At 42.8% G+C, this 22,315-nt stretch overlaps 1 protein-coding gene across 1 annotated transcript in view; it reads right to left on the bottom strand.

Annotated features, from left to right (window-relative positions):
* Adgra3 (adhesion G protein-coupled receptor A3) overlaps window positions 1-22,315 on the bottom strand; it is a 100,428-nt gene that overhangs the window by 12,242 nt on the left and 65,871 nt on the right. The window contains exons 11-16 of the mRNA XM_050150146.1: window positions 21,717-21,878; window positions 18,764-18,967; window positions 11,178-11,391; window positions 10,762-10,970; window positions 3,143-3,267; window positions 1,877-2,000 (exon numbers count right to left, since the gene is read on the bottom strand). Of these exons, the coding sequence (XP_050006103.1) occupies window positions 1,877-2,000; window positions 3,143-3,267; window positions 10,762-10,970; window positions 11,178-11,391; window positions 18,764-18,967; window positions 21,717-21,878 (1,038 nt within the window). The remainder of the gene's footprint in view (window positions 1-1,876; window positions 2,001-3,142; window positions 3,268-10,761; window positions 10,971-11,177; window positions 11,392-18,763; window positions 18,968-21,716; window positions 21,879-22,315) is intronic.

Genomic DNA, 22,315 nt, shown 5'->3' on the forward strand with positions numbered 1-22,315 from the left:
GAGAGAAGGGAGTAGAGCAAAAATGGGGTAGGAAAACCTTGCCACTATAAATGGGGCAGAGGAACTGAAATACCCTGGGGAAGGTAAACAGGGCCAGGAGGCAGGCATGGGGGCTTTAGAGTGTCTAACAGGTACTTGTGAATAAGGACTGAGGGGTCTGGAGACCAGCATGGCTTGGATATGCCACCATATGTATATATCACTGTTGGATCATGTGTCCCTTCTGCCAGAGACAAGGGAAATGATTCCTCTGGCAGCCGGGAAACTGTTTCATAAGTTCCTGAGGAAAGCTGGCTTTTATCTAACCACGAGAAGTCCTTCTAGTCCATCTGGAGCTGATTTTTCAGGACTTATGTCCATCCTGAGACTTAACCTACTCATCCCCAGTGCCACGCCCGCACAGCTGCCACAGAAAGCTGGTACAGAAAGCTCCATATTCAATGTTTCCTCTTACAGAGTTGCCTTGGTCATGGTGATTTTTTTGAGGGGCAGGGCTGGCCCTGAACTCACAGAGATCTGCCTGCTTCTACCTCCTAAGTGCTAGCATTAAAGGTGTGAGCTGCTATGCCCAACTGGTCATATTGTCTTAAGACAGTAATAAGCAAGTAACCAAGACATCATGTCTGCACACCGGCATGAGACTGTAGTGCATTGAGGTCATACGTAGTCTTTTCTAAACATTCATGCCATTTCTAGTAATATGTATGTGAATTATTTTTTGTTTTTTAACATATACAGTCACATTACCCAACAATTTAACTATCACCTCAATTTGCAGGTAGTCAGATAGACGCACTGACTATGGGAATCAGGATTTCAAACTGATATGTATATTCTATGTTCACCGCAGCTTTACAATGAGCCAAAAGGGTAGAAACGGTTCCTAAGTGCTTATAATGAATACAAAAAGGCCCTAAGATGGAATATTATTCGACAATAATAAAGAAGGAAATTGTGTGATATTCAACAACATAAACTTTAAGGACATTATACAGTGGAACGTTCCATAACTCTGGTAGTCAAAGACCATGAAGCGGGGGAGGGGGGGGACACCCGACTGCTCGCTGTTGGAAGAACAAGAATACAGGAGCAGCTGTTGGGTGGGTACAGAAGGGACACTCACAGAGTTACAAGAAGCAGGAAGCTTCCGACAGAAGGTGCAGGGGCAGTATTGCAGTACAGCACATCTGTAGACTACGCACTGGGGGCAGATTTCACATGCTGTGTTTTATGTCGCAATTTCAAACCAGGCCAACAAACTGCCCCCACAACACAGTCAACAAGTGGTAGAGCTAAGATGCAAATCCACGTAGCATGACTCGCCGCTATTCTTAGGTAAGCGGTGTACAAATAAAGAAATAAAGCTACATTAGCTCCTATTCCTATGTGGAGGAGAATAAGGTAACAATGCCATACCTGAAGGGAAGAGGTAACAATGTAAATGCAAGAGTTGACTATTTAATTCTTTACATTTACCAAACCTAATGGGTTTCTTTGTGTTGCCCAATTCCTCTTGTTTTCATCAGCGGATTAAGCTATTTAGAAATCTACAGTCAGAAAAAAAAATGCCATTTATCTTTCTTACTCAAAGGGACTTTATAAACATTTAAATGAACCATTAAGCACTGCAAAGGGTTTGACAGATAACAGGCAATTGCCAAGGACAGAAACAAGCTTTTAGAGCTAGTCATTAGGCTGGGAACAGGTACTCAAAACCTCAAGGACCCTGGTAGATTGCTTAGTGGGCAGGCATTAGGCGGGGCTGCAGGTAAAGGGAAGTCTCCAGGGAAACAAGTTTTTTGTTTTACACTTAACGAAAGTTATTTTCTAGAATCATAATATTTTTCCACCCTAAAACCTTTCAAGTTTGACTTACTGCTTGACAGACGCTGGCATTTCTGGTTTGGGTTATTCCTCCCACGAAGACCACGCAGGTCAGGAAAATATGAAAACACAAGTTCACGAGCATGTGCCAGCTCTTGAGACTGATCCGAATCAAGCTGTTGGGAAAGAGAAGAATGCGAACAGTGGGTCTGTGATGCTGGCAGCAGGGCTCTGACAAGCACCCAGAGGTTAAGTCCAGCTGCACAACAGGGAACACGGAAACACCTTAAATTCAAAAACCTGACTTACGGAACACATACTATAAATACACATACACAAACAATTTGAGGACCCATTTAACTTAGCACTGTTTCTTAACGTTTAGCTTTATATTTTAAAAAGACACTATGGCATCACAGTGCCCTCTATAGCTATGCAAATTCTCCCCGCTGGAAGATGGACAACGGACGCTAATGATGTCCAAGAAGACTGGATTATGTGCTCGGCTCCGTGGAGACATCTCCAGTGTGCCCATGGGTTTGGGTCCTGACAGAGGAGGCTAGCACACACAGCCTAAATGCCCAATGCCTTTCCTCCTGGCCTTTTGTAATGAAATGTTGAAGTCTTTCTTTCTTTTTCTTTTCTTTTTTTTTTTAATACAACAAAATCACCTTTTGTTTCCAAAGCAAATGTCAAGAAATGCCAGGCATGTCCAGCTTAAATAGGAAAATACGTTCTAACAGAATCTTTTGTGAAGCGAGTTTCCCGTTTCACAAATCCTTTTAGTTCGTTACTTCCAATCAGAAAGTAAGTTTCCATAGCCGTGCCTCCAATTAACAGAACGCCAATCCTCTGCTAAAATGTCACCAACTTTCTTAAAAGTGCCATCTTTAAAGCTATCACAGCATCGCTAAAGCTGTCAAAGACAAGTGCAGACAGTCTACGACCTGGAGAGACCCCTGCAGGGACAGTACAGATGACAGATCCACTCTCCTTCAGGCCCTCCTGGAGTAACCTGGAGCAACCTGCATCCGCCACTACAGCCTCCGACACACACACACACACACACACCTCTATTCTCTTCCAGGTACCCCAGCAGACTGGAAAGGGGATGATGTCTCCAACAGAGAAGAGAGGGAATGAGGAAATTCCTCAGGGCTGAAATTAACTCTGGTGTCGCAGGTAGTAACTTTTCACATCCCAGATTGGCATGGAATAAAGACCAGTGTGCAGTCTATGGTAAGGGCACCACTGGCGCCACAATACAGCCCCGCTATCCAAGTGCACAGATCTGCAATGGTTAGGCGCACTCTCTTACCTGTGGTGGTACATGTAACTGATGATAACGGCCAGGAGACATAAGAGGAGAATGATAGCCGTAGTATAAATCACAGGATGCAGGAGACTGGCTGCTGGGGTATACAGTTCTGACCCTGTCAGATCCTACGGGGACAAAAGCAGTTTATAGACTGTTATGAATATTTAGCTACCATAAGTTTCTTGAACGTCTGAAACACGTTGTTGACTAAAACCTCTGGCCCTGGCATCTATCTCTTTGTATCAATCCAAGGACGAATGTCCCTTGCTATACTTTTTTATTTTCCTTAGAAAGGAAGAGTTCATCTAGGCTCCCAGTTTCAGAGGACAAGAGTCCATTGTGGCTGGGAAGGCATGGCATGGCCACAGGAGCAGGCATCCGGCAGATCACACTTCTTCTACACACAGAAAGCAGAGAAAAACAGTAGGCAGTGAGGAGAGGATATAAATGCTCAGTGCCTACCCCAGTGATGTACCCCCTCTACCAACGTTCTACCTCCTAATAGTCCTATAACCTCCAAACAATGCCATCAACAAGGTACCCAGGGCTCAAATACATAAACTTAGGAAGCCACTACTCATTCAAACCACCACGCCATCTATGGTTCCTATCATATGGACTTGTGATGTTCAGCCAGTCACCAGAACCTAAGCCTCGTCTCTGTGCTTTAAAAAAAAAAAAAAAAAAAAAAAAAAACAGGACAAATACTGCATCCACTAAGTAACTTCTGGTAACTAACAGAAAGAATACACAATGGTATCTCATAAGATTTTAATGATGCTTTTATTATGAAACACTTTAACCAGCTTCCTGAAACAGTGACCAAAACAGCTAAGAAAATTCGTCTTACAAAGAGAAACGTTTTCTCTGTCTAATGATTTCAGCCCTAACCACTTGCTTCTCTATTGGGCAAAGGGTTGCATATCATAGTAGAAGTACTCAGTAGATAAAAGGTGCTCGCCTAATGTGGGCTAGGGTACAAAGAGGACACGAGGATCCTAACGTCCTTCACAGGGGCCCTTCAGTCACCTATTGGCCTTCCTGCTCCAACCCATTCTTCACCAGCTCTTTCATCTGGAGTGGACAAGCTACTAACCCAAACCCTACAAGGTAGACCTTTGGGGGACACAATGTATCCTGATCATACCCACACCCTACTCCTGTCTATCAAACTCCCCCACCCACCATCTCCACCAACACAGTTCTTTCCCAAGTTTATATCCTTTTAAAAGAATAACCTGCAGAGTCCAAGAGTCATGCTCAACACTGGACTATGTCCTTACTCGTGCTCCATCTTGAGCAGGGTCCCATAGGAGGTGATCACATAGAAGTATAGACTCCACCCTCCCTAACGCCTTTCACCACTTACCACTCTCACGGCCACCAGCGGAGACAACATGTCAGATGACAGTGTCTCCAAAACAACAAAAACATCACACATTAGGTTCAAGTTCCAAAACCACAAACAGACTAGATACAATGTAAGATGTGATTTCTGCCCTTGTAGGTCATAGGCACAGGGGGAGAGAAACAGAGTCAGTCACCAATGGCAGCAAGCCACTTCACACACACACACACACACACACACACACACACACACACACACACACACCTCAAGCATAATAAGGACATTCTCTTACTCATAAAGAACAAGCATCGTAACCCTGCCTCCCTCAGACAAGACACCTGCACCCTTGGCCTTATGCAGCAGGGGTCAATCTGTAGACCCAGCAGGTCTCCCTACTACATTCTCCTCCCACAATGAATTCCTGGGAGTACGAAATAGTGGCTGGATGTAGGAAGGCGTTAATAGTGATGTATCCATAACCAGAAAGCTCTTGACAGTATCTAAAGGAAGAAAAGCTATATGGAAAAGGATGGGACAGTGGACAAATACTCAAGACAAGTGGACGGTATCCTCAGAGTAGGAAGGGAGGGGGTATCCTTAACAGAGCAGGAAGGGAAGGGGCATCACCAGCAGAGCATTAGGGGTTACCCTCAACAGAGCAGGAAGGGGAGGGGTGAACATCTTCAGCAGAGCAGGGAGCAAAGGCAAGGACACCCTGAATAGGGCAGGGAGAGAAAGAGCAAATTCTCTACAGATGAGGTGGAAGCTAAGAATAGAAAGCTGTAGCTTTAACAAGACAGTATCAGATCATCTTAAACCCAACATCTTAACAACAGAAAAGTTAATGTCAACAACAAAACAGCTAATGGGAAGCTACAGGGGAAACAAAGGAAACTGAGTTCCAACCTTAGAATTCACTGCACCATGACAAGCTCTTGCAGGCGACTCCTCCATTTAGCTGACATCCATGAACTGAAGGCTCACCACAGACAGGCACAGTGCTGAGCAGATATGCAGCCAAAAGACAGCAGTCACTGGCCTCAGAGCACACGGGGTGAACTTGGCAGACAGAAGGAAACGGACAGACGCATGGCCAGTCTCTGGCCTCAGAGCACACGGGGTGAACTTGGTACACAGAAGGAAATAGAGGCCTCACCCATTAGCCTACAGTGTACCCTTGTAAGGGGCCCACAATATGGGTCTACAGAGTAGGGACTCAAGAATGATGCCGTGAGAGGGAGACTCTTTAAAGTATGGGTAATGAACATCAGTTAGATGCCCTGAAAAACAGATATGACCGCCACTCAGTTTCTAGGAGAAGCAGCCATACCGGCATAGAAGTTAAGAGCTGGGGATAGACTTTCAGTATCTTGACAGAGCCACCACACTCTGTTCAGGCACTGGTGGCTTCTGGGTCTACTGAGCAACTGTAGGAATTGGGGCTGTTTTCTCCTATAAGACAGAGAGACACCATCATCTCACAGGGCACAGGGATGGACTGAAGAAGGATACGCAAAGATACCTCTCACAGTCCTGGGCAGAGCATCATACATGGTCTCAGAAGCAGGTAATAGCTACAGAATCTAAAAGTACAAAATTTTGCTCACGAAAGAAAACTGAGGAACAGCGAATGCTAGGACCTCTGCTCCACCACGGTGGATGTTGCTCAGGAACCTGTCCAAAGGCAAAGAAAATCCAGTGGATAGGAGACCCAGAAGAATGTTCAGAGGGCAAACAGTAAATACGTCAGGATCTGCAGGGTGTGCTGTAGGTACTTACTAACTATTCAACACAGAATCATCCAAACCATAAAATCACCCTTAGATTTTCAGCATTTAGGGGGAAGGCAGAGGGAGCAGCATGCTGGATTGAGTATTGTTAGACAATATAAGATTCAGAGGCCACTGAAAAGGTTAGGTTAGTAGGAGAGGAAAAAAGCCAAAGATCAACAAGCAAAAGAGAAATATGAGTGAAGTTATTATGAATTACATGTTACAGTAATACAGACTCTAAAATAAAAATATGCTAAATACAATGTATAAAACCAGCACTAAGAGGAGAAGAAGCAAAACTATCATTCCTGTTAATAACACTGTTACAGAGGACCGAAACCCTTGAGCTTGCATCAATACTATGTCCATGTGTGTGATATGCCCACCCCTAACTACCATGGTTGCTACTCCAGCTCGTAGAAGCCCCATTTCTTTTCTCCCACCTTTCTAACATGGGGTGCCCTGGGCAAGAAGTGACTGGGCTCACATTCCAAACTCGGCAAGCACGGTACTGCTTTGCATATCCGCTCTCTCTCCCATCGTTACATTGGAAAGGGTTCTCTTTGTGTGTAGCAGCAGCTTATATACTTTAAAAGCTGTGTGCAGTCCACGCAAAACTGTTGTACTGATAATGGGCATATGGTTACCTAGTAGAAGTTGATCTTGATGAATCGTATGTTTACTTTTCATTGGCTATACATCCTCAGGAGTGGAGGCCAGGACTGTAAACCATTCCCGTACTCAGTTTCAGTATTAATGTCCACAGCTGACCAAATCATTGCTACCAGTTTTGTTTCAGTTGTTGGGATGTTTCTCAGTTGTTCCTCGTCCTCGTAACTGCTGGTATCATCAGTCTTTGCCGGTAGTGGTTTCACTCGGTCTGTGTCTTGTACTACAGGGCTGTAGTTCTCACTTATACTCTGGTGACTGAAATCTTGAGCCTGTGTATGGATTCTTACGGACAGCTGGCGAAGGCAGAGCCCAGCCTGTGTGTGCCTAGGCATTATGCGAGGAACAAGGAAGTGGCACTGGTCCTTACAACTAGAACCGTGGTTCTCAACCTTCCTAATGCTGCAACCATTTAATACAGTTCCTCATGTTGGCATGACCCCTCACCATACAATTATTTTCATTACTATTTTGTAACTGTCATTTTGCTACGGTTATGAATCACAATATCTGATATGCAGGACATGTGACATGAGACCCCTGTGAAAGGGTCATTCAATCCCCAAAGGGGTCATGACCCACAGGTTGAGAACCAATGATCTAGACGATGCCAGTGACAAAAGCATAGCAGGTTTAGTGAGCACTTTGCCCTCGCAACTATTACTGAATGAGCTACTAAGGTCCTACATAGTGTCTACTCATATTTGCTCCTATTGCCCAGTGCTCCTTTGATTCTTTCTAACCCCACTGGCTAGTTCTGACGTCAACCCAGCAATCCTAACTTCTGTTGATTTTCCCCCCTCAGGCTCTGGACAGCTTCTCCATAACTAAGTGTACCAGGCTGATGAAAACCAACCAGGCTATCATCTACTCTAGGCAGAGCAGCAAAAACATGTTTGCATCTCACTCTTTAAAGCACAGTTCTCAAATGGGATCATAAAAAGGAAGCACATTGCTTATTTCCCAAGAGAGAAGGGCATTTAGACTTCACATGAGGACGTAAGAGGACAGCGTGGAAGAAAGGCGGATGGCATTTATGACTCAATGAAAGTTCACAAGAAAACAAGCAACTTTAAGGCATTACCTCTATCTTAATTGATATTAATTACTGTAGGAAAGGTCTAATTTTCTGTTGTAGTTCAGATAATGGATCCAAAGGCTTCATGCATGCTAAATAAACACTCAGAGATATGCCTACAGCCTTAAGCGGGTTTGATTCTCTTACATGCCTGTACGATGGATGAAGATGCAACTCTGAATTTTCCACCCTCTACTGTAACTTGACAACTTTGTCAGCAATCCATGATGCGTTTCCATTTTCTGCCTCTAGGTGGCAGTTACATCTCATAAAACAAAATACCAGAAAATGGGGGGGGGGGGGGAGATCTTAGCAGTCTTTGAAAAACTGTGTTTTACATTTTCTAAAAGATTAAAAGTCTGAAAGATAAAAGAATAGCTTATTCCTTCTAGAAAAGGATTATACTAATTTAAATAGTTTAGAAGAACAGTTAGGAAGTTCAAAAATAGAAGCTTTCAACTCGTATTAGATTAAACAAAAACAAAAGTTTCACATAGTGCAGTATCACAGTGAAGCTTAAAAATGCAGTATTTTTTGTGTTTCCCTTATTTTGCTCAACTTCTGATTAGTACTATATACATTTCAGACAACCTTGTATTTCCTGCTGTTTCTCCTTCAAACGTTATCCTCAAGATGTGCGTGGAAGAGAAAAAGTTTAAGCCAAAACCAGTCACAATGCAGAACTGTGGAACCAAGTCTCAACCGACACACTTACCACACAACTCTTACTACCAGGGCTCTGGGATCATCAAGGAAGAAGAGATGGAAAAGATTTTTAAGAGTCAAAGGTACAGGGAGCTTGCTCGGACACAGTGCCTCTTGGCAATGTCAGAAGCTCCACCCACAAAGTCTCACCACCATAGAGGCCCAAACATGAGCTGAACCAGGAGGTCACCAACACAGCAACCAATGTGAAGGGGAAGAAAGTCCCAAATGCACAACCTGCAGGCAACTACAGAATGCTGCAAGTTGGGGAAATAATCTTTTCCAGAGAAGAGCATACCAATAGGTTGGCTACCCAGTACCAAATGGTCGGCCCTTAAAACATACACACAAGTAACACGATACAGCCTGAGCCGGTTGTATTTATGTATTTAGAAGCGTGTATGCATGCACACATACACAAACAACAATAATGAAGGGAAAATAAGTTGCAAATTTGAAAGAGAGCAGGAAGAGGTATACAAAAGTATTTGAAAGAATGATAGGATTGCATTAAAATCTAAAAAAAAAATGGAGTTGGCTCAAACTTTAATTAATGCCAATCCAGGGAAGGGGGGATTACTTTTTACTTAGGCATCTTGCATGCATATGGGCGGGGCGAGTTGAATGCCATATAGCATGAGTAGGGGTCAAAGGTTAACTGGAGCCAGTTCTCTTCTTCCACCATGTATGAGTTCCTAAGCTTGGCAACAGTCGCTCTATCCACTGAGGCAGCCCACAGGCCCATTACTGCTTTAAGTAAAAGACAGTTACAAAACAGTGAAATGTGAACTTAGAGAAACCAGACACCTCATGAGGAAAATCATTAGCTAACAACACTGACTTAAAACAAAAAAGGATAAATATAATAATAATAATAAAAGTTGGTTCTAAAGATAACACACCCAGCCTCCAAAGGTCCCAAGAGTAGGCACGCTGGAGTACGGGTATGTTGGATATGGTTCAAGTGCACTGTTTACAGCTGTGTGCAAAGACTCGTGTGCCACTGACAAGACAATCCTATCCATCTTGCGGCCTCATCTGCCAGCGAACCAGGAAAGGCATTAAAACAAAGCAGAAGAAAGGAAAATGAAGGAAACATTGAGGAAGATTATTATAATCTGGGCTTGCCCTAAGACCGTTTCTAGTGCTAATTAGTACCATACTAAAAAAAAAAAACTTCAGCAAATATAAAATAAACCATGTTTCAAGATCACTTATACTTGGATAAAACACTGTCTAGATACCAGATTCACAGTTGGCGCTAAATAAAACAGGGAAGCCTTGTTCATTTCTGAGCTATGTCTCTCAGACCGGCAGTGATTCCTGTCTACTCTACACACACAATCAAGATGTTAGCATCATGTAACAACTGCGAAATAGTCAGCTACAGCAGCAACTAAGAGGAGTCATTTCAGCGTGATGTGCTCAGGAGGGAGAAGACCAAAGCAAGCACCTCGGCTTTTAAGAGACCTGATCCCATGCATTAAGAGAAATTAACTTTACAAAAACTAACGGGCAACAGCAACGGTGAATAGTGGGCAGAATAGGGCTGGCTGCCAATCAAAGAGAAGACCCTGCTTCGATACCGTTCATGCAGTCACAAAAGTCAAAGTCATTACCATTCAGTCCAATGTTCGTCCTCAACTCAAAAGGTCAGCACTATTGGTGTGTGGTCAGAAAGCCAGGAATAGGCGAAGCAGTACAGCAATCTTTTGATACCCACAGTGCATCCTTTGGCAAATGAATTGCCCTAAGTCGACAACATTGAACTGCATAAACAAACCCAAGGTATCTCCATATTTTAAGGTCAGAGCCTAGCTAATCTGATTCCTTACAGGGTCCACCAGCGCATCCCCCACAAAACAAGGTCTCGTTCATTTCACTTGGTAGTAACTCAATTTCCCTTGAAATCCAGAATCACCTCTCCCATAATTAAAGGGAGCCATTTATGTTAAGTTAAAAAGTAAATTCTGCATCTGAGCTTAATTATGCATAGAGAACCATTAGAATATTTAGTATTTATGCATCAAGCTAACAACAGCCACACCATTAGCACAGCGTAGTTGCCCAGGGAGCCGCACTGAATGGTGGTGATGTTCTCATCCGAGTAGAGTATACAGCACCCGTCTGACTTCCAGCCTCCTTGTCCGTTCAGCAAATCAAAGTCCCACTGCGCGGCAACAGCATCTGCTCCGTGCGCGATCCGTCGCAGCGTCACATTAACAGGGATGTGCTGGGTATCCACGGTCACGCCATCTGGAGAAAATGGGGAAGCACGGTATTTCTCAAACCAACTTCATAAACAATTAGATCCCAACTTACACACCGATGGGCACTCTGCAAGATCTTTTCTCACCAGTGACTCGTTAACACAACAGAGAACAAAAATAAGCTTTTTAAAGGAAGAGCCACCAATAAAGCCATGGTGCCCCGCAACTGTCGGCGACCATCTGCCACACAGACCTATTTTTGTGAGGATCACAGGGGTCACGACTGTCCGCCGCTTGCCATCATCGGCCAACTTGGTGGAGTTTCCAGTGGCTGGAAAAAGCTTCCCGTTGCGGAACGCAATGAGTTGAAGCTTATAGAGCGAGTCATCGGTTGCTCTGACTTCTCGCTTTTGTTTCGGTGAGAAAAGGGAAGAAGGAAGCTGAATAGAGGCCTCCATGATGGTATTCTGAGAACAAAAAGACAAAAAAAAAAAAAAAACATGGTTCAGCATATGAGTATATCAAAACATAAACGATGTCAGGAAGTCGTGAAAAATGTTCAAGTTATATGCTAAACTTTATAAAGGTATATATATAAAAAATTAACATTTAAAACAACTGGCAAGTTCAACAACAACAACAAAAAAGGTCTGAGCAACATAGTATGGCTTAGAACAAAAACATAATACACAGAAAAATCCAAGGAATTCATCCAAGCGTTTAAGAATAAGAAAATTGCTAATTTTCCTATGACAGCACACACAGCCCTAGCAGAGAGCATTAAACAGACCAAGGATATCAGAGGCCACTCACCTCTACAATGGTCAAGAGCAATTAGGAGGGACAAACACAGCCAGGTTCACACAACAAAAGAACAGAGTTTTAGAAAGAAAATAGGAGTTTACATTCAACACACTCTTATTTCAGCACCCGTTTCCTCGAGACTAAGAAACTGGTGCTCGGGGGGAAAAAAAAAAAAAAAAAAAAAAAAAAAACCCAGAAAAAAAACTCAAAGTGCTGGTGGCCGGAGAACGCACTTGATCTCAGCCAAAGAGCAAAAAGGCTCTTTCTGTGTTGGCTGCACATTTTAAGTTGCTCAACAAAAACAATGAGATCTATACATCCAAGAGCTAACACTTAACTAATCTGAAAATATTTACTAATTGGAGAATTTATCACAAAGTCATTTTCTTGGCCGCCAACCACTTTTCCCTCAAAGCCAATCTTCAGGGCACCACACAATTTTTTTTTCTTGAAGGACAGAGGTAACTCTTTTACTTTAATAACACTTTGGCTCTGAGCTATCTAGAGAAGTCTGTACCAAATCCTAAGTCCCCACATAATTGTCCTGCCACGCTTGCAGCAACCCGATCTCCACAGCAGGAGTCCTCTGCTCTCCACACTCCTCATGCTGGACAAACAGGGCCCTTACCACCATGCCCCGCAATTCTGTTGCCTGACAAACTCTTGAATCTATCCATTCGACTTGCTATTAACAAGACAATTCTGTTGACAATGGGAAAGGCACATCAGAGCACATGGCTAGAGGCCAAGAGAAAGACTTCACACGAGGTTGGAGCAGCATGCTCTTTGGTGGCAGTCACTCTGCTAGCCTTCCTAGGTGCTTTCCCCTCTTCTGGAGAGCGTGCACACCTGTGTCACACAACTAAAGCCTGCAGCTTCCACACATGCCTCACCCTCTGTTCATTAGCTAGACAAGAAGGAATTGGGGCTGCAAATAACATTATTCACTTTTTATCACCTATAGACTACTTCCTGTCACTTTCATTCACTGAAAATAGCTCACTGTTAATACATTTAACCAAGTCAACATGGCATGCTTACTGAAAAAGAAACTTTCAAGGTTCTACTGAAGCAAATGACTGACTTCATAATGGCTTAAGTGCTCTGCTTACAATGAAGGCACAGCAGATATCTGACAATCATCTGTTGGGTGTTGAGAAATTTACATATTGCTTTAAAATTAAAGATATCATGAAAAATATCTGTGAGAATTATTGTCTAAGAAAAACCATGCAAAGATTTCTACTGCTCTTAAAACTATAGGATGAAACAAATCTCCTCCTCAGAGCTCAGGGAATCCCGCGGAGAAGAGGAAGCAGAAAGAGTATGAGAGCCTGAGGAGACAGAGGACACCAAGAGATCAGGGCCATCTAAATCGACCCAACAAGGTTCACAGGAGCTCACAGAGACAGGAAGCAGCAAGCACAAGACCAACATGGGTCTGCACTGGGTCCTCTAAATAATTATTTTAACTATTAGCTTAATATTTTTATGGGACTAAGCTTGAGAGGGGTCTCTGACTCTTGTGTCTGCTCTTGGGAGTCTTTTCGTCCTGTTAGGGTGTCCTGACCAACTTCCATATGATGGTTGTCATCTCTTAGGAATCTATTCTTTTCTAATGAGAGAAAGAAAGTTTATTGGGGGGGTTGAAGGAGCTGGGAGGTGTAGAGGGAGGGGTAACCATAATCAGAATATATTGTGCGAGAAAAGAACCTATTTTCAATAAAAGGGGAAAAATGAAAAAATATAAGATGACATAAAAACAAAGTTTACTATAAATCCACTTATTTATCAACCTAGTAAATTTCTATAAAATACATAAATTTATCTTGAGTGTCTAAGAAGGTACCTAAAGATGAAAATCAAAACATCAATAAATTAAAAGTTTATAATCCTACATAATGAACACCTATTCAAAGTAAATAATTATAAAATTCATAAAATAATCTTACTAAAGAACTCATATTATTTGAAGGTATATAGAGCTCTCCAGGAAGGTATTAGTAACAATAAACCAAACTGAATTTTAAAACATCAGAACTAACATTTCTTAAATGAAAGCTGAAAAGGGGAAATGAGATACCTTGAAATTAAGGTGAAAAAAGTCAAATCCTAAGCTTGTAAAACTAATCAAAAACAATAAACAAAAAGTCTATAGCAAGAACTACAGACCCAGGGCCATTACGTACTCAGAGCTGCTAAACTCCCTCTCAAGCCCAATAAAGAATATTACCGAATAATTATCACAGGTTCCCTGGGATGAGAGAACCCTGGGGTGCTGATAAGATGGATTGCAGTCGTATCGATAATGTCCAGCATTTATAGTAAGGATGTAAAACAATGCTGCCCTCCTTTAAAAGCAGTGTTGCTCACTACTGTTAAGAAGGCTGTAAATCTAATTTTAGAAGTCACTGAAGAACATTTAGTTTGTTACACTTCTCATGACTGTATCTTTTGTCTGCTGGCCTGAAGGCAGGAAGCACAGTTTATAATTTCAATTAATCATGTGTGGGTTTTAAAAATGTGTGCATTACAGTAACGAGGAAGATAATACACATACAAATTACAGCTAATAAACCAGAAATGTCTCTTAAGAAGCTTTGAGAAGTGCACGATTTTGGCTTCTTGTTATCATTGTTGGAAGATCCTTACAGAGGACAGAGGCAAACGTGTTTTAGGTGGCTGCTTCATGCTCGGGAGACAAAGTAACACTGCTCACTTTCTTCCAACTTCTGCATCTCAACTTCTGAGCACACCCAGTGACCTCTATAATAAAGGATGGCCATGAGGAACTCCACCACAGTCTGCAGTGTTGGGTGTTATGGTTCTTTTTCCTCTAAGAGTGGGAGGACAGTCGTCAGGGACCAGTAAGAAAGAAAGTGGTGACTTAACCATAAGACAGAACCTCATGTTGTAATATCTGTAGTTCTGTTTTCACTATTAATTTTAATACAAAAACAGGTAAAACATATGAAAGGCATGCTATCATGTGCCTTTTGATATCAAGAGGCATGACAGACATTAACTCAAACATGAAAGCACTTTGGATGGATGTCAGCATCTCATGAGAGAATACTGGCTTCACCCAGGAGTAAAATCCAAATTTTAAGTAATAACAAATTTTCCTCATGTTTATAAAATTCTAACACTAAAATCAGAGTGAGTCAAAGCCACTGAATTAAAAACAATGAAAATACCAATTTACTCCTGCATGCCTCCCTATTTCCACATGTAACTGTAAAATGTCCTAACATATTTTCTTTCTGCGGATAACTGGGGGGGGAGGGTAAGGGGTGCCTTTAGAACTCAAATTGACTTTAACCACTCAATGGTTATTAAAGAAAAGGTTACTTTGTGCTGGGCCCCATGTAGAACCCAAGGGTATCATGTCCTTGCTTTCAAACACTCAAAATTTAGAATAAGCAAGAGGTGACAGCTGTCCCGACTAAGAAGCAACAATAAAACCAACACTGAGAAGGTACTGTTGTGAATGCCAACATATTTGCCTCCTTTCATCTTTTCAAAACCTTTCCAGTTTGGTACCATGTCATGAGCCCCTGTCAACAGCATGGAACTGACAGTCAGAGAGGCTAAGACACTGGCCTTCATTTATGCAGCTGGTCAGCAGGGAACGAGAAGACAAACCCAGGCTACCTAGCTGCAGAGACCACACTCTTCAATAGGGTGCATGACCTCTGAGAACCAGCTCACTATCAGAAGTCTGCCAACTACTCCAGCAAACGAACAAAGCAGCCGGGTAATTCTGTCTGAAGAAAGAAATGCAGTCTGCAATGGAACTCCAGGGGGAGGCCCAGCGTGTCCTCCAGGCAGGGAAGAGCTAAGCACACAACAAAGAGCTGAATCAAGGTAGGAAGAATGGAGGAGCCTGATACTGGTGTGGGAAACGGAGCGGTCTTTTGCTGGGATAATGACCCGGTGTCTGAGATGAGAGACATGAAGGATGCTCAAGGAAAACTGGGCTTCTGTTCAGTTATAAAGAGTCAACACTTAGTTACAGTGCAGCTAACTCAAAACACTGACTTCTAGCATCTCTCAGTAGGTTATTGGGAATGGACTCTGCTCCAGCATATGAACAAATCTAGATTATGGTAACAACAGCAAAAGGGACCAGTGGGGAAGGTAGGTAATACATCAGCCTTGGGTGTAACATATAGCAGTGAATTTCAGGCACCTGGAAGTCTTATCCTGGAGCCCACTGGGGCCAGACTTCAAATTCAACTAGAGAAGCTGATCTGCCTGACATGATGATTCTTGTAGCCCCACACATAACCATGACAACAAGCAATGAGTACTGTCTTCAAAGCGTGATGGGGAGAAACCAAGGACCCAAGTAGGATATGAGAAGACTGGTAGACAGTGTTAGCTGAGACTTCTTGCAGGTGACATTTGGTCTTGGTTTTAACGTGTAATAAAGAGCTGGAAAGGTGGGAAGCGGCAAGGAATTCCAGCAGAGGCATTAGCCTAAGTCTGGCCTCAAAAAGGTCAATTGATTAGGAAACAAACCAAGGGAAGTTTGTCATCCCTAGACAGAGAGGAGAAGCAGTAACAAAGGATATAGAACAGGAGAGCTGAGGGTAAAGACACAAGTCAATGGCAGACTCGTCTAGAGAGTTGCTGTTCTTATATGGGGTGCATAAGGTCAATTTTGCACTGAGGTAGATTTGGGAGTAACACCACATAGACATCACAGGTACTGACACGAGCCACTCGAAACAGAAAGGTCTACATGAGCTGCCCAACAGAAACATCACAGGGCCAGGTGGCATTCAAGAGTGCTGGCAGCAGCTACATGGCAGAAAAGCATCTCAAAACTGTATTAACTAGCAGGGCAATAATGGTACACAGGATCAGTGTTCAGTAGCCCAGATAAGCGAAGGACTTTAAGGACTGTACAGTGGTCTTGTAAATACAGGCAGCTCCTAAAACTTAGGATGACTTCTTCACTTATGAATTTTGACAAAGAAATACACTTGGCACCAACCATTCCTTGGCCTTTAGTCTAGTAATTGGTAGTGCCATGCCTTCTTGTAACACTGGGAGGCAGCAGCAAGCACACGTCCCCACGGGCCATGATGTCACACATGACATCCAGACCACATGTGCTGTTCATCTAGAATATACAGTAACTCAAGCAAATCCCTACATTCTCCACAGCACTATTTGAAGCAAAAATCATTTTATCAGGACAAGTCCACACTATAAGCCAGGAGAATCTGCATGGGAAGCCTAAATCTAGCTAGGGTGAGGGCAGGCAGGGATGCATGCACACACACGCAACACACACACACACACACACACACACACACACACACAAATCTGCAAGAAGCAAACAAGTCAGACAGACACCTTCTGCTAATGCTACGTAAACGTATCTTTTTTCAGGTTCAATTCATGTGTTAGTCTGCCCACACTAACGAGGGATGCAATCAATGACTGGATGATCAAGGAGTCTAGTTAGTATATTAAAAGCACATTTTAAACCATGAATAGAAGTAGTAAAACAACTGCCCAGAATAAATGTTTTGGGGAGCAGAGAATCCTGTGTTCCAGTGAAAAGCTGAAGTGCATTTCTCACTACTGACATCCAACCACCTAGTTCTGGATCATGAAGAACATGTTCCTTCCTGCTCACTTCACCGGAACCACTCATGAAATGGAAATAATGACACGGAGTGCCTTGTTCTCTAGCCACAGGATGATCTTAAAGGAGAATGGTCTGAAATGGGCAGATTGCTGTATCCCCCTGAAGCGCTCATTGCTAGCTGTGAACACTCTCCTGACACAGGGCCAGGCTGTGAAGCTGAGAATATGTAGGGTGGCATCGTTTCTCTCCCTTTCTACCAACTGTAAGGCAACAATTGAGTCCTCCTCGAAACACAGGCCTATCTCTCATGGGCTCTACCTACTGCTGTCTCAAAATCTCTTTACAGTCTCCTTTTAGCCAATAAAAGATGTGGTAAGGTAAGTGGAGGTACACTTGCAGGTGGCGGGCTGGGGTAACACATACTATCATCAGGCCAAGAGTAACAGCTTCATCTGGCCAGTTTTCCTCTGCGCACACCATATGGAGGAAATGCACAGCACCCTCAGAGGTTCGCGCCCATTTCAGATTATGTTGGACAGCTACAGTATTTCTACATCCAATATATTTGCTTTCCTTATGAAGGGCACCAGGGTAAACCATGAGGAAGTACATTAATTATCCATTCTCTGACTGGACACATAGCAGGAACCTTCAATGTACCATAGCACCTCTGTGATCAATTTTTCTGCAGGCATTAAAAACTCCCACACCATCTAGGGAAAGACAGAAACAAGGCTCCCTGTAACTAAAAGTCACAGAGAACACAACGGAGCAAAGAAGGAGACACGTGAGTTCATCAAGGGCTGCCATTCTGCCGCTAGAGTTCTTTGCTTCGATGTAGCTGAGGCAAACTCCGAAGGTCAGGAAATAAGCTTTTCTTTTCACTACTCAAACAACAACAAAGCACTTTTAAAATATATATACATCACAGATTTGGATTTTTGAAAAATACATGTCATATATTTGCACTTCTTTGCCAAAAATTTTGACACACATCATGACTGCCTAAACAGCCAGCTTCAAGGCTGACTTCTGCAGATACTGTAAGCACACTTCCAGGATCCCACAATAACTATAAAGCTGCATGAAAATGCTTTAATGATTTAAAATCAAAAAAGGAAAACTTTTATGTGATAAAAAAGATTTCAATATGTAGTATTGCCATGGCAACTAGAAAAACAGTAGTTTTTGATATTTCCAGATGGCAAAAGGCTGGGTGAAGGCAAAAACGTATAGGACCAGTGAAGTCTTCTAGTTTTACTCCTTTCAGAGTTTCCTTTAAAACAGCGACACAATATTCCAAATATTCTCACCACCACCCCCTAAAAATAAAACAAAACAAACCCTTTACGGAGATTTCTATGTAAAGGCAAAGACTGTGTTTAAATCTAAGCACAGACAATTTTAAACAAGCAGTGAGCACAGCACACCTTCAGTGCCAGGCTTGAGAACGTGCTGGAAACATTGCACTTGAAGCTCAGCTGCGTGTCCAGGTTTCCATCCGGGTCCCGTCGTCCGTAATCAGAGAGGCCTGTGCGGTCGGAGGCAGCCACTTTCTGGAACACCGAGCAGGTCATCCCTGTGAAGCCAGCAGCCTTGATGACGTAAGCTTCCAGAGCAATATTTGGCGAATACTGCAAAAGTCAATCAAATAAGAGTTGGAAAATTTAGAATAAGGGGGGTTTCAAAGATTTCACGCAAACACTTTCTCTGTCTGTCATCTGTCACTCTCTCACAGATATACATACACACACACTCTCTCACACAGAATAGTCTCTTCACAGACATACAGCACACACTCACAGACACACACACTCTCACATAGATACACAATACACACTGTCTCTCATACCCACACATACATAATACACATTCACAGACATTACATGCAGACACTCTCACACAGACACATAATACACACTCTTACAGACCCACACATGCATGCAGACATACACACTCATGAATGCAAAAACAGAGACACACACTCACACACACACAACACATACTCTCAGACACGCATGCATGCATACAAGCACACACACACATACACAATACACTCTCTCAGACTCACAGACCCCCCCCCCGACACACACAGTAACACTCACACATGTTAAAGAAGAGGAGAAGAACACTGAATCTGGGAGAAAAATGGGAGAGGTAGGTGTAGAAAGGGTTGGAGGGAAAAGGAGGGACTTATGTAATATTTAATTATATCAAAATGTAAAAATAAAAATAACCTGAGAGCAGGCACTACCGTTCAGTTAGAGAGCATTTGCCTAGCACACACAATGCCAGGTCTGAAACTCAGCATTACAGATAAAATGAAATAAAGTAAAAGAACAGTAACAATAAAACAATTTTAAAAATATTACAGCTAACAACTAAAAATAGAAGATTTTTACTTAGACAATGAACTGTGAAATTAAAAGGGGGGGATCTCAATGACCCTCTTAGTAACTCCGGGAAGAAGGGGACACTAGTGACACTCGGGGTACCCACAACGTCTCTTCATGAGAACACGCAGGCTGCCTACACTTTAGTCACAGAAAGCAGGGGGGAAAAAATGACTTTTTTCCCCCTTGAAAGTAAGGCAGATGCTGATCCAAATGGCAGGAAATAAACAGAGTCAAAAAGGAAATTAGGTCAGAATAATTGCCTAAAGCAGATGGCACCTGCTGACCCTCCAGCTTTAAAGGAATTCAAAAGTGACCTGAACTTAGGGGATCACTAAGATGTAAGAGCTGTCAGTCAATCCATGAGCCGCCACGTCTGTACCCAGGAGGACACCCAGCATGACTGCCATCCACCACCCAGGCCAGGGAGGGCACAGGACAAGAAAAGGTGACAAGCGGGATGACTCGTCTTGCTGTCAGGATAATTATGTATGCACATCTTTTGTTTCATACACTAACCCTGTGAAATCAGCATTAATAACATAACAACATACACTCCAAACTATTGCTGGATCACAACACACAAAACTCCAGTACAGCTGCTGGTAAGTCTCACCCACCACCGCTGATACATGAATCTTCCTATGAGGAATAATAAAGCTGTCCTTCTGCAGACTCTCTTCTTGGTATTCTGGGAACAGACCATCTTATTAAGTTTATTTCCTAGCGTTTCAGATACCCAAGGCCAACCACTGTCTTGAAGCATTAAGTGGAAACTTCCGGAAATAAACAACTCATAAGTTATAAACAGCTTTCTTCACTGTTATAATTGTCCCACCTTACGACGAGGTGTTATTATCAGTCCCTTACTGTGCCTGATTTAGAAGCAGAGCTTCACAGGGGTGAACACAGAAGACAGCATACACAGTGCTCTTGACTCTCCATGGCTTCAGGCATGCACTGGGGTCTTAGAATACTTTCCCAGGGCTAAGAGAGGCAGCTGTGTGAGCAGATGTGTAACTCGGGGAGCCCGTTTTACATGCTGAAACGGCCTTCACTCATGCACCACCACTTCTATTATACCCTTCTCTGGCATCAGGACCTGTGAGGTTTAGCTGAGTAATAAGGAAGGCTGTAAGACGGGACCAGGTGGAAGCAGCTGGGGAGGCTACTGATTGACAAGTCATTCTCGAGTCAGGCCAAGCATCTAAAGAGCCAAACTACCGTGAACTTGCCTTGGAGACAGAGAGCTACATTAGGCCTCTCTTAATTATTCAGAAAAGAAGTTCTAATCTTAATGGAGCTAAAGATGTAATGATGTACAGCAAAAATCAAAATGGGCTCAGGAAAATGTTTACAAAAAAAATGAGACATGGGTCAAAGTATGGAGCACTCAACTTCACTGTAACGGTGAGGAGCTGAAACCCGTGAGTCAGATCAGAGGACGACAGCTAAGGAAATAACACACTCGTTTATCACATTTTTAGAACATAAGTAAGCGATACACAAGGAAATTTACAAGTTCAATTTAGCATAGACATAATTTAATACCGTTTAACAGGCAGATTATTACATCGTGCCAGTAGCTTCCCAAGCGTTGGAGAGCATCCCAGTACCTTAAAACTAAACCCTAGGCAAGCTATCAGGCAATCTCCCAAAGCATCCTTCGGGGCTCAGAACTGAGTCTCACCTTGGATGGACACTGGTGACATGTCAGTAAAGCCTTAAAAACATTTGTGTTTGTCATGGAATTCATTTCAGTGGACAAGACAGTGATAGTCATTCAAATTACATAATACGGAAGTACTTCCCAGTTACTGAGAAAACAGACTAAGATTACTCAGAAGCAAAATTAACTTCTCAAACGTTTCAGAGGAAGATATCCTGCACTAAACAGCAACACCATGTTGAGGTAGAGAGAGGAGGCCCCTCGAGGTTAGAGTGGACATTATCAAATCCTCCCACGGGCCTAGGACAAAGCTGCACTTACTGTGGAGTACACGTGAGCCCCGCTGGCCAGGCGGTGTGTGGCAATGCGCTGCAGGCACTGCACAATTCGACTGCAGGCTTTGGCTTCCCTCTGCGCCAGCCACAGGACCCGCTCATCTGCCAACATGATGTTGCTCGCCACATCAACCATCACATCCCCGAGCTGTTGAGCAGACCAAAAAGAAAAGAAAGGTGTTAAAAGGCAGAGCAAGCTGTTGAATAGACTCAAAATAAAAATAAATAAATAAATAAATAAAATAGACAGACAGACAAATAAATAAATAAATAAAATGTAAAGAAAAAATTAAAGGGTGATATTGGCATATTGTCTAAATGTACTATAAGAAAGCCCCACTTGCTTCTCATTAAAGCCCTCAGATATGAACAGCACGTTCAATTATGGTCATTTGGTTAATATTTAGCTCAAAACAGTACTTAAGTAGCCACTACATCACTAGTGACAAGACTGCTGTGCAGCATCTCAGAGGGAAAGAAAGGCAATTAGATTAATTAAGGAGGAGATGTGACACTGTCAGACAGACTTCAGCTCATCACGTAGAAAACCATTATGAACACTTCCTGTGTTAGCTTAAACGCTGA

This window comes from Alexandromys fortis, unplaced genomic scaffold (genome assembly GCF_014885135.2).
Source record: "Alexandromys fortis isolate MF-2015 unplaced genomic scaffold, M_Fortis_MF-2015_v1.1 scaffold_0, whole genome shotgun sequence".
Taxonomy (NCBI): domain Eukaryota; kingdom Metazoa; phylum Chordata; class Mammalia; order Rodentia; family Cricetidae; genus Alexandromys; species Alexandromys fortis.